This window comes from Spinacia oleracea, chromosome 4 (genome assembly GCF_020520425.1).
Source record: "Spinacia oleracea cultivar Varoflay chromosome 4, BTI_SOV_V1, whole genome shotgun sequence".
Classification (NCBI taxonomy): domain Eukaryota; kingdom Viridiplantae; phylum Streptophyta; class Magnoliopsida; order Caryophyllales; family Amaranthaceae; genus Spinacia; species Spinacia oleracea.
The window spans coordinates 159,371,466-159,385,113 of record NC_079490.1 but is presented as its reverse complement, the minus strand read 5'-3'; the positions used below and the strand labels follow the sequence as shown (position 1 = coordinate 159,385,113).

Genomic DNA, 13,648 nt, shown 5'->3' with positions numbered 1-13,648 from the left:
GAGTGCGATCAAATAATATAGATGAGTAAACACCAAATAATATACTTCGTAGTAATTAATACGTGATGATACTAACCGATAGTGATGATTCTTGTAGTTATTTTCTCGTTTATTTAATCGTGGTTTCCTTTGATTTCCATCAATGTTTGGCAATGGTGCTGATAACGTGTTATGAAATTAGGGAGAAAGGGGGAGAGAGGAAGAGAGAAACTGGCGGTTATGATCTTATTCCCATCAATATAATATGTACATATACATGTATTATATAGGATAAGGATGTCAGGGGTATAATGAGCATCCACAATACAATATATTTATAACACCATCTAAATATCAGTAATATTGTTTGTCGCCAAACTCTAATTTTCACTTAAAATTTTTCATGAGCTTCTTCCGTCATTTTGTTACCTTTTACTACTGATAAATAGAGGTAAATTGTTTGTCAATTGAACTAAATCACTAACAATCTGAATATATTAACCAGGTATTTTATTATCACTATTTCTTTGTATTCCGTATTTTATTAATTGAATGCTAGTTTGATGGTTAAGTTTTTTCCCCCCTAATCTGTGACAATGACTATATGAAGGTTTAATGCCATTGACACGTATTATTTCCGAAGTAATGTCATTGACTAAGCATGCTTCTTGTATATGGCACATCACTTCCAAATTTAGTAGTTAACTGCACTTCTTCGCCAACAATATCCAAAATGGTGTGCTAGCTTTTAGAATCTATATCGGCTTGACACGGAAGACCAATTTGAGCATCAATGGCATCATGTAATTGGAGAATGTAACATGAAAAATAGTAAACATGTTATTGGCATTTATGAGATGAAACACTTTTGGGTACCCTATCTTCGTGGATATTTTTTTTTGCGGGAATGACAACAACAGGAAGGTCTGAAAGTATCTATTCTTTTGTTAAATGTTTCACAAGTTTGTACGTATATTTGAGTCATTTCTTAAACAAGTGAGTATAATCTAGAAAAATTCAGCTATGACTATTATCCTTATTAATTGATTTAATTGCATGTGTATATAGGTTGATTTAGCCATTGAAGATGTTGAACAAAAGCAACTTCACACTAATATGTTAGACAAGTATAGAGGGTCCTCGTTACGAACTCTATCTCCGTTGGAAAAAGAGGTGTATGATACGTTAACCCCATTTGCTATGAACAAAGTTTCAAGTAGAGTTTGAAAGGGCTACTCTATACTTAGTGTCATTATGTTTGGATACGGGTGATTTTATAGTGCAATACTTCGTATTATTTAGACAGTGAGACACGTCAAAAGCATATTGTTCGTTGGGATGGGACAATGGCAAGTTGCTCATGTAAAAAATTTGAATTTTTGGGGATTCTTTATCGGCATATTTTAAGTGTGAAGGAGTTTTTTCAATCCCGCCTACATATTTCAGTTTAAGTTGGTGCCGCAACTAACGATTGACGGAGAAGAATGGTTGCTTGTAAACGAGGACAATGGTGAAGATAGCCCCAACAATGTAATAAGTACAAGTAAATAACGTGACAGGAGTGGAAAATAAGTACAAGTAAATACTCCGTATTTATTATGAATCATATAGATCTTAAACTCAGAAATCAGGTGGCATTCACAGATAGGAGGAAGTAGATGTATGTTTCGTAATTTGTCCTTGAAAGTGATAAATACAACTCAGATACAGATATAACCTACTCCGTACATACATAACCCGAATCAGAGAAGTTCTTACATCTAGCTAGTACAGAACAGAACCCATAAAAAATGATTCCATCTCAAATTTAATCCTCACTCAGACACTCTTACACTAAGACTAAAGATAGCCATAGAAAATCATCACTAACCATAAAAGATTTAATCTAATCTAATCTAATCTAATCTAATCTAATAGCGGTAGGAACCATCTGGCATGTATCTATTCCCGACATTGTAAGGGTTAAACCTGGGATCAGTATAATTTACCCCTTTAAATTCAGTAGGTTGTTTAGGCTCAGGCGCATGAGCCCCAGAACCAGAACTTATTTCTCCGCTCTTATCTCGGTGGCGATGCTTTGACCTCTCTTTATGGGGTTTTGATCTTGTCTGCCCACTTTTATGAGGGACTTCACTTGAACCATAAAATTCAGAATACTCGTGTCTTTTGGAAGATCTGTGTTTACTTGTGTCCTTCATACTAGTAGCTGATCTCATCTTCAAAGTCCTTGTTTCACTAGTATCTGCTTCCCAGGATTCGGAAACAGGGGCTGGGGTTCTCTGCTTTTGGGCTAATAATGGAGGCTTCACTTCATCTTCTGGCATTTTAAGAGCATCTTTCAAGGGAGTCAGTCCTTTTCTTGGGCTAAAACGGGGTGGAATTAACGGAAGTACAACATTACTCAGCGACTCAACGGCTAACTTCCGAATATCACCTATCATCTGTCCAAATGGAGGCCATCCACATCCAGCTACTTGTTCCTCCTTTACATTCTCTTGGATTGAACTCTGCTTCTCCGTGAATGTTTTTTCTGGAACATCTGATGCTGAAGGTTGAAGCTGCATGCATGCAACACATTGAAAGCCAAGTCAGCAATTCTAATATCAGACTTCCTTGAGAAAACTTTAAGGCTCATGGAGATCAAGATCATCAGATAAATAATTTAATAACACCAGGCACATTCAAGTGGATATTTCGAAAAGCTGTTATGAAAATATATCAGAAACATTAAGGTTCACAATATGAGCTATCTATACTAATATATTAAAAGGCGTTTATAAGAACGTATATGTGCCACGTAGATCCCTCCTTATTACGCCACATCACCACTACACACTAGACCTCTTGAATTAAAAGTTACCATTCTTACCATCTTAGCTAGCCACAATGATGTTATATCTTTCTATTTAAATAATAAATACAACCTTTTTAAAATGAATAATAATGAATTAAAGGGAAAAAAAAAACAAAAGGGAATTAATTACTTAACTTATAAATGTACAATTCTTCTCTTCTCAACTTAAGCTTAAAAAATAAAAAAACTTAGGGTAATGGAGTGTAATTATGAGTGCGGAAGAGGGAAACATTGACAAGAGTATAATAATCAACTAATCATGAAGAAGAGAACTCGACTTTGTTTTGATTTTCGGATATGGGAAGGAAGTTTGTTGATCGGCCACTGATCTTGCATGGAAATCAGATAATAGCACCACATACACACATATTTAAAATAAGTAAATCCCACTAAAAGTAAAACCCGGACTCCCGGAGCAACGCCCGTGCCACAAACTAGTTAATATTCATAATAAGAGCCACTTGAAACAATATTGGCAGGGGTCGATGAATAAGATGTTTTGAGGACATGAGCTAAAGAACTATTTTACCTCAGATTTCGAGATAAACGGGGGATGATGTCTAACAGTTGCAAGTTTCTAGGAGTGGTAAGTATTGATAACTAGATTAGATCCCGTGCACGCACGGTTTTTGATTAATATTTTTTCACAAAATATTTAACTCAATATCTGCCAAACTACTGCATAGTTATAACATTTTTAACATACTCATTTAAATTTATTTATCTAATATGCATATTTAAAATGCTACTCCGTAATATGGTAATTTGACCAAAATATTGAGTGATATATTTACAATTACTAATATAGCGATTTGACTAAAATATTACCAATTTAGAATAACGGATTTTTCATGAAATGCCCCTGAGGTTTAACTAAATGCACCAAATACCCCTAAACTTTCCAGAATGCACCAAATACCCCCGAGGTTTTATAAAAATACACAAAATGCCCCTAATGTTTGTAAAAATGTATCAAACACCCCTATTGACTAACGGACGTTAACGCCGTTAGTCATTAAGCTCTAACTATCTAGTCAACCTTTAATTAACAATTACTTATCCTCTAATAATCTCTAATTAACCCGATTATCCCCTAATTAATTTAGAATTTCTTTTTTTAGAATTTATTTTCTTTTTCTTTTCTCTCTACCCCTTCTGTTCTCTCTCCTCCATTGCATCCACCTTGCTGTGGTTGTTACTATTCTGCTCTGCTTCTGTTGCTCCAACTTCTCTTTCCTTTTGCTATGCCATCACCATCATCATCTTCTTCATGTACTCCATATATCAGTACTAGCTTCCTCCGAAGTTTTGATACATCAAACCGTTGAAATTAGTCGATTTCTTTTTATTGGGGTTTTGAGAAGGGGGTGTATTTAATTTGTTTAGCCATTTGGCTTGGAAGAAACATCTGTTTTGATTTTCATCCATGGTTGTTCTTTTATTTTTCTTTTGATATTCTCTAACCAAATTATTTTTGATGAAACGAAAATCTGGGTCTCCTCATTCGCACCCAAATCCAGTTGTTTTTAAAGGTTAAGTTAGGATTTTTGGATGATTTAATAACTTAAACCCAACAATAATTAACCCCGCAAACATTCGCACAAGAGTCTGGAAAAAAAGCTCCTGGTGGTCTTGCGTTTGGTTCGATTTTCGCAAACATTAGGATTTGGTTCCGATTTTCGTGATTTGGTTCAGATTGGAGGAGGGGACGTGGGGATTTGGGTGGGGAGAGAGAATTGGGGAGGACTAGATTGGTGTTAGCTCCTCCTTCAGCAAGGAACAGAGTTGGGCTTGCGTTTATGGCATTCAACGATGATGTCTTCGGGGGTGGAGAAAGAGAAGAGGCGGGTGGAGATGGAACATGGTGGTGGGGCACGGTGGTGATATGGGTGGTAGAAGAAAGACTCCTGGGAAGGAGAAAGAGTATAAAGAAAAGAATAAAGAAAAAAAGAAAGAAAAAAAAAATTAGAGCTAAAAGTTAACATAAAAGTTAACGGTATAGACGGAAAAGCTCATGAAGGGCATTTTGTATATTTTTATAAAACCTCGGGGGTATTTGGTGCATTCTAGAAAGTTTAGGGGTATTTGGTGCATTTAGTTAAATCTCAGGGGCATTTCATGAAAAATCCGTTAGAATAATTATTATTACGTCGTATCTATTATTAACATAATTTATTAACTAAATTTTGTTTTCATACATACATAGTTTATAAAAAAAGGTAGAGAATAAAAATAAAATTAAACAGATACATTTTTTTTGGGAAGTGGTTTTTGGCGGGAAAAAATTGCACCAGAAATTGACACGTGTCATTCCTGGTGTCTCTTTTAGTATATAGTAATAGAAGATTGGGGGTAGCTATAAAAATGGTTAAAACTTGGGTGGAGCTTTTGCACACACAAGCCACCACAGAAAGCTGAAGTTTCAATTTACTGTGGTGAACCAATGAGCTCTGTCTACACAAAAAAAGTTACTTTTCATATAAGCTAATAGTTACACGGGGAAGGGCTAAACAGATGCTTGCCAATGTTATTAATTTTGACAGCTTGATGAACTACAGAACTTTTACACCTTAGTTTTTAAGGAAAAGCAGATGCCTAAATGTAGCAAGTTGTTACGGGTGGTTCAAACTTTTTATGGGAGCCTTCATACATTAAGCACATTCGAAGAAAATGAAGAACAAGCATTTGCATCCATGTCCAAGCCAGTAAAGGAAAGTAGAACGGTCAATTAGAGTTCAAGTGAACTAATGACTACGTTTACACAAATATATTGTTACTCCGAGAGAAAGCTGGGATAAATAATACTCACAAATTTCAAGAAAAAAGCAGGTCCAAATCCCTGATGAAGCAAGCATGAGGCGTATCCAACAAAGACAGCACCAATGACCATGACAATATCTGCCAGTACAAGAACCAGGAAATTGATTAACATTTGTTTAAAAAACACAAAAATGAAAGGATTGTTTTCCCCAAAGTCTACAAGCTTCAGTGGAATTTGATATAAGTTGATAAAATTACAGCTCGTTTCTCCCCTAAAAACAGCACATAAATGAAAGGCAACCAGTAATTCTGATGCCCAAAGAAAAGCAGCTTTTTTAGCAGAATGAAAGCTATCAAAACTTTGGTCAAGTTCATGAGAACATAACAAACAGTATCAACAACCAACTCTAATTAGTTAATCCAAAATTTAATTTCAGAAACAATGGGGCAGAAACAGTGAAGACCTGCTGTGATACCAGAGTAATTAAGGATTAAACAACATGTTTTAATACAAAACTTTAGCAAATTAATCCCACAACTAGCTAAGAGTAACCGACATAACCGTACAAACAAGTAAACATAAAGAGAACAGCACAAGACATTTTATGTGGACGAAATCCTGTGAAGGTAAAATAACCAAAACCACTTCACTATCAACAAATATACTTACATCAATGTAAGTCACCCACTAATAGAAGTATATCATTTCTTATCTACTTAGTGATGATAACTTCAGCCAAACTCATTTTCGAGATGATCGAACATTCATGAACCCAATTGGAAATACTACAAGAGAAAACACTTTCCTACAAACAAAATTCACAACCATGATATTCTGACAAACCCCTTGAATGCTTGAATAGAAAAATTCCAAGAACCACAAATTAGGAAAGGCATTTCCCCAGGGCTGCAGATTCATATGCACAAAAAGGCATCTCACATCTTGGAACCAAGCCACTTTTAACAAACAAAGCTGATTTCGTATTCTCTTAAATTTTTTATACATCTATCAACAAAGCCCTTCACCTCTTGACTCATAAATTTTTTAGGTTATTTTAACCCATCAAATCACTTTCAATATCTTTAACATAATCAAGAAACGAATACTACTTTTCTAAACCTGTTAGGAGTTAACACAAGAGAATATATCCTTACAAAAACACTATTTTCATAAACCTAAGCAACTATCATAGATAATCCTGGAACAATTAGGCAACAAATACTAAAGATAGTCTCTAGAAAATATGGCACATCACTCTAAATTTTAACTGTTACATGCCGTTTACATGTATGAACCAAAGGAGACCCTGTACTGCTCCATCTTTCAACTATTTCACAGCAACTATAGCTACTGGCCAGGTTCTTATTCCAACAGATATATGTTGTTAATAAAATTTATGGCTTTGAAGAGTTTGAACAGCATATAACATTTATCATACGGTCTTAGACACCATCTGTGGAGTAAGATACAACAAAGGAAAATCCGCAAAGAACAAGACCATCCATTTTGTCGGCCTCTATGACATACATTTTATATAGACTTTAAAGTTTAAACTCAGCAGGCCTTCACATATGAGATATGGTCCAAGTTCTACGCAGATAAATTTTCATCACAACATTAAAAATTAGAAATCATAAAACATGATATGCTGCTGTTTCATCGAAAACATCAGCTACAGAACATAAACCTAATTACTTACTCACTTTTATCTAAACTAGAAGTCATTAGCTAGTTTGTTTGCTTCCATATACAAGTCATAGTATTACAATAATATTCCGTAATAGAACTTAAATTAAATCTAACAAAGTTATTAATGTGTCTTAACAATTAACAACAAGAGTAAAAAACACCTTATATTTTGGATTAGAAGAATAACTTTTGACATTTTTGGTTCTTGAATGATGCCTGGGAATTTAGGGGATTGATCTATAAAGTTCAACAATCTATTTTCTCAAAATTTCAGAACTCAATGAGCTCTTGTGAAATTCCTAGGAAACTCCAAACCCAACAACAAACAAGCGATTTATATGAGAAGATCAAAACACAACAGATGACATGAAAACCCCACCTGACACTGAAATGGAACTGTAATAAGTATCACAGTCTTCTTGATTGAGAGAGATTTGCCGAAGTGCTGCATTTCCTCTGTCAACAACTAACAAAGAGCAGGTTGATGGAACGTACAACACGTCAAAATCTGTGGAGAACTTTGCGTCCTCACTTGGCCCATCTGTGTACCCAGCAACATTTGACTTCCCTCCAGCTATTGTGGTCACTCCTGCAGACAATTTTTTAAGAGACATAACATCAATCAAGTAGGAGCAAAACCAATTGAATTGATACGGAAAACAACAGTAGAACAGAAAACAGTTATCAATATATAGTAACATTCCCATTGTACATACCCCCTTCTCCGACCTTTCGAATAGCAAGATTTTCCGTGTCAGCAATATACACATTTCCTTTGTCATCCATGGCCACCCCTTTCGGATGATTAAAACGAGCATCATTTGGTTTTCCATCTACATGCCCTGCTTTACCCTGAAATGATCCTGCCACTAGCCTTGCTCTACTATCTGCAGCACGAAAAAAATGGCCTCAAAATCCTATTCATGAGTTTCGTCGAAAATGCTTGCTATCTTCTGCATAATTGTCTCAACTAACACCCTAAACTACACAAACATGGCCAAAATTATATGATTTTGTATGTATCAGGGTACTAGATTCTCCTTTAATCCTTCATTCAAAATGTGAGCGCAGATGATAGTTGCACAAGACATATGAAATCAGATAATCAAACAAAACCTACAAAATATAAGCAGTTAAAGAGAGTAATGAAGATTGCATACATTGTGAAAGTGGAGGTGTGATTCGAACAATGTTGCTAGCCTCAGAATCAACAGCAAAGAGCTCTCCATCCTCGGATACCCTAATTGAGTAGGGTAGAACTCCAAGTGCATTCCCTTCCACAACTGTCTCAACTAAATACCCTTTCTCAAACTGAACTACTGGTCCATCTATTGAACAAAAAAAAATAAAAAACCATCAAATATTTGAATTTCTGAAACAAAAATTCAACCTCACTAAAATCTACCAAATCATAAAACACCCATCAAACAATTGAGTCTCTAACACACAAATTCCAAATCACTGAATCAGCACAAGAAAAAAAAAAAAAAAGCCCATCAATATATAAGAACTTCTGAACAATAATTCCACTAATTAATAAACACCCATCAAACAATTAAATCACCAACATATAAAATCAACATTACTAAATTAAGAAAATTAGTTAAACAAAACCCCCAATAAAAGTACCTGATTGGGAAGATTTAGGAGAATTCTTGGACCATTTAAACAATGAAGAGAGGTGTTTAATCAATGGACCTGCACCCAAAAAACCCAAATTAAAAATCTAAAATTGAAATTCGAAGAAGAATCATACTGGGTTGTTCATTTAACAATTGAAAATTAAATGAAATTGATCATAACTGACCAGCAGGAGTAGAAACAGCAGCAGTAGCAGGTGGAAAATGAGGAAGGAAGATGGTTATTATAGTAAGATAAATTAGGAATGTTCGCATTTTTTTAGCAGATGCGGAATCACATAGAGGAGAGAGAGTGAGAAATTTAGGGCTAAAATTATTGGGATTTTGAAGATTCTGGGCAGTGTGAGTGGGTATTCTGGAATGGTGAAGTGGTACTGCAAATGTGGAGCAATACGCTTTTCCAACTCCTTTTCTCTCTCCTTTTTCGATTTACTGGTAAATCCTCTGGTTTATATGCATCACTTGCGGAAAGTGAAACTTTTTTATTACATTTTGTTTCTTTTTATGGATAATAATCTGATAAAAGTATTAAAGTAGGGTGCGTTTGGTTGGGGGGCTTTAGGAAAGGGAAGGGGAATGATGGGGTTTCATTCCATTTGTTGTTGTTTGTTTGGTGGTTTTTGTCATTCTCTTTACCCTATTTTCTTTTTCACTTACCCCTAAATTCCTCTACAATGATACCCTACCACCCCCAAGGTTTGCCATTCCCTTTCCCTTGACCACTCTCTTTTTGTAATAAATAATAAAATAATAAATAATAAATAATAAATAATAAATAATAAATAATAAATAATAAATATTAAATATTAAATATTAAATAATAAATATTAAATAATAAATAATAAATACTTCGTAATTAATAATAAGTAAGTAATAATTAATCATTAATCATTAATCATTAATAATTAATAACTAATAATTAATAATTCATAATTCATAATTCATAATTAATATTTAATATTTAATAATTAATAATTAATAATTAATAATTAATAATTAATAATTAATAATTAATAATTAATAATTAATAATTAATAATTAATAATTAATAATTAATAATTAATAATTAATATTTAATATTTAATATTTAATATTTAATATTTAATATTTAATATTTAATATTTAATATTTAATATTTAATATTTAATATTTAATATTTAATATTTAATATTTAATATTTAATATTTAATATTTAATATTTAATATTTAATATTTAATAATTAATAATTATTAATTATTAATTAATAATAAAAAAATTAATAATTAATAGTTAATAATAAATAATAAATAATAAATTATAAATAATGAATAATTATAATTCATAATTAATAATAAATAATAAATACTCCCTCCGTTCCTAAATACGTGTCCACTTTGGACATGTACACGGTAATTAATAAAATTGAATGGTGTGTAAGAGGTAATAATTGAGAATGTTTTTTTTTGGGAAAGGAAAAAGTAGATAATTGTTTATTGATAAAGTATAAATAAAAGTGGAGGTGGTGATTGAAAAGTGGGAAAAGTGTAGAATGTGTAAGAAAAGGTAATAATGATGTATAGAAAAGTGAGAAAAGTGTATGGAAAAGTGGAAAAAGTGTATAGAAAATTGGGAAAGATGTATGTCCAAAAACGAAAAGTGGACACATAAAAGGGAACGCCATAAATGGGAACTGGACACGTATTTAGGAACGGAGGGAGTAAATAATAATAAATATAAATAATAATAATTATTAATAATAAATATTAAAAATTATTTATTATTTATTATTTGTTGTTTATTTATTATTTATTTATTTAATATTCATTATTTATTATTTATTATTTATTACATATTAGTTATTACATATCATTTACTCCGTATTATTTATTATCTTACTTAGGAGATAGAGAGGGGAGAAGAATTGACAAACCAAACAACATTCTTTAACAAAGGGTTTTCATTCCATTCTCCTTGATTCTCATTCTCATTCTCTTTCCCTTTCCCCTTCTCCAACCAAACGGCCCCTAGGTGTTATTATTCGAAACTCCAAAACTCAATCCAATTAAAATCGAATAATTCATTTGGATTTAGTTTTAACCCTAAGGGTCGAATTAAATAATTTAGAGCAACAATAATTTAGGGGAGACTCTTATTTAGGGGTTCTTAATCTCTCTCATATGCCACCTAAGCACTAATTCAAAATACGGATTTTTCATGAAATGAGCCCGAGGTTTGTCTTAATGCACCAAATACCCTTAATCTTTCCAGAATGCACCAAATACCCCTGACGTATACAATAATATCTCAAAATGCCCTTCATAGCCATTTTCCGTCAACACCGTTAACTTTTCCGTCAACACCGTTAACTTTTCCGTTAACTTAACTTTAATTTTATTTTTTTTAAAAAAAATTCTTTTTCCTTTTGATTTCTTATCTCTCCCTCCTTTGCAGTTTCAAATCTCTTTCTTCTTCTATTTTCTCAATCACCTGCAAATTGAGAAAAGCTATTCACAATATTAAACCAAAACTGCAATCAACTACAACTACCCGAAGGCTAATATTACTAACATCTATCAGCCATATCAGGGTGTCTCTGGGTATGGGTATTAATCACTCTAAGAAATTTTCCAGTGGAGAGAGGACCAATTCGATCTTAATCACTCTTTCTCTCTCCTATAACTTCAATTATTAAGCCCAATTATTTCAATCAAACTTTCTGCTTTGCAATTCGTATTTAAGGACTTTAGAGTTTGGTTTTCTGGGTTTTTCAATCAAATCAAATTGGGGGAAAAATTAGGGCAAAGTTGCTCAATTTGCCCAATTTTCAGAATTCCCAAATAGAGGATTTAAGGTGTGGAGTTGAGGGAGGGGCAATGAGGGACTGGTGTGAATCTTTGAACTTGGAGATGAAATGGGTTTTGGAGCAGTGCAAGGCGGTGGAGTTGAGGGACGTACGAGATGTTGCGGAGGAGAGTGTTGAGGCGAGGCGGGAGGGGGTGGAAGAGAGAAAATAGAAAGTGGAGGAGCAGAAAGCCAATTGGATGCCATGGTGGTGAGAGATAGAAAGAAGAGGATGGTAATGGTGAGCAGAAGCAGTAGGGAGCAGAAGAGCAGCAACAAGGTAGGGAGGGAAGAGAGAAAATAGCTAAAATTGGGCTAATTTAATTAATTTATTTAGGGGCTTTAATTTAGGGGTTTAACTAATACATTAATTTAATTAGGAGTTAAATTTAGGGTAAATCGAGAAGAAGATTAATTAAGGGTAAAAAGGTAAATATATTATAACGGAGACTTAACGTCCGTCATATAAAAGGGCATTTTGAGATATTATTGTATACGTCAGGGGTATTTGGTGCATTCTGGAAAGATTAGGGGTATTTGGTGCATTAAGACAAATCTCGGGGTCATTTCATGAAAAATCCGTTCAAAATAAGAGTCTCTTCTAGATCGAGAAAAAATAAGAGTCTCTTCCCAAAAATTGTAGAAATGGACTAACTCTTAACCCTAACTCTTATTCTCTCTTAATCTATTTTTTTAATTTTATTTTCATGCAAAAAAATTAGCTCTTATTTTAGAATTTTATCTTACAAACTCTAATTAAGAGTCTCTTATTTCCCACCTAAGAGATAGCTTTTTTCCCCCTCTCCCCTTAAGAGACTCCCCTTATTCATGCTCTTAGAATTGTACGTGGTGTATATTTGTTTTGTATTTGGAGATATCTAAAGTTAGACGTATTAAAAAAAAAATGTTTATTTGGACAATTTGAAATTAACAAAACTTTTAAATGAGCAACAAATCATTTGATACACCATGCTCTAAATGTGCCAAAACACAGTATTTTGTAAAATTAAAGAGGTTTAGAATTTAGATTAAAATAACCTAAAGAACTTAAATTTTTGTTTTTAAATTGTTTCAAAACTTAAACACAGTACCGCAAAATTTTCAACAAACAACTCAAATGCAGTACTCATATAAAACGCCAATATCCTAATATTTGTTGGTGTTAAACTACTTTTTTTCAATTCTTTAATTTCATGTTTTTAACACATGTTTTAGATTTTGGGTAATTAATTATTATTTGAAAAAAATATGGATCAAGGGCCATTAGGCCAAAAAGAATGATGGTTCGTTTAACATTGGATTTCATATTTGATCCAAACTTCCTAACCGGGTTGAACCAATGGTTGGAGTTCAAGAATATACCGCCAACTGTCAAGAACTGACAAATGGTGAAAAGTTTTGAATTCAGGAAAGTGAATTTTGAATTTGAGAAAGTTAGATGGACTAGCTTGAATTATTGGTTTTTTCATAAAATTTGCCCGAGGTTTCACGCAACGCATCAAATACCCCTCATAATTAACATGAATATAAGTTTATAAGATACAATACTAAAGAAAAAATACCAATTTAGTTATATGATTATACTAAAATACTACATGTACGTTATATTATTTGTGATTAACAAATGTTGAAATACAAAAAAAAAAAACTCTATGTAAGATAAACTTTTACATATTAAGCTTATTAAATTTATAATTACCGGGTACATGATTTTTGGATTATTAGGAAAAAAGAATAAAATAGCTTATTCACAGGGTATTAAGAATTAGTTTTGCATATCGGATTCGGATTATTCGATTTTTATCCGATTAAATCGGATATCAGAAAAGCCGGATATCCAGTTAAACCAAATCGGATACAGATAATGGTTTTGTGATCCGAAAAACTGGGTATTCAATCCGGTT

General features: G+C 32.9%; 1 protein-coding gene across 1 annotated transcript; it reads right to left on the bottom strand.

The window, feature by feature from the left end:
• Positions 1-1,624: 1,624 nt before the first annotated feature.
• Positions 1,625-9,391, bottom strand: LOC110786242 (uncharacterized). The gene is made up of 7 exons (XM_021990772.2): positions 9,091-9,391; positions 8,913-8,981; positions 8,444-8,611; positions 8,000-8,170; positions 7,663-7,872; positions 5,643-5,731; positions 1,625-2,537 (listed from the first exon to the last, which is right to left on the bottom strand). Exons 1-7 carry the CDS (start codon positions 9,176-9,178, stop codon positions 1,890-1,892), a joined length of 1,443 nt encoding a protein of 480 aa, XP_021846464.1. The 5' UTR covers positions 9,179-9,391; the 3' UTR covers positions 1,625-1,889.
• Between the last annotated feature and the right edge of the window lie 4,257 nt (positions 9,392-13,648).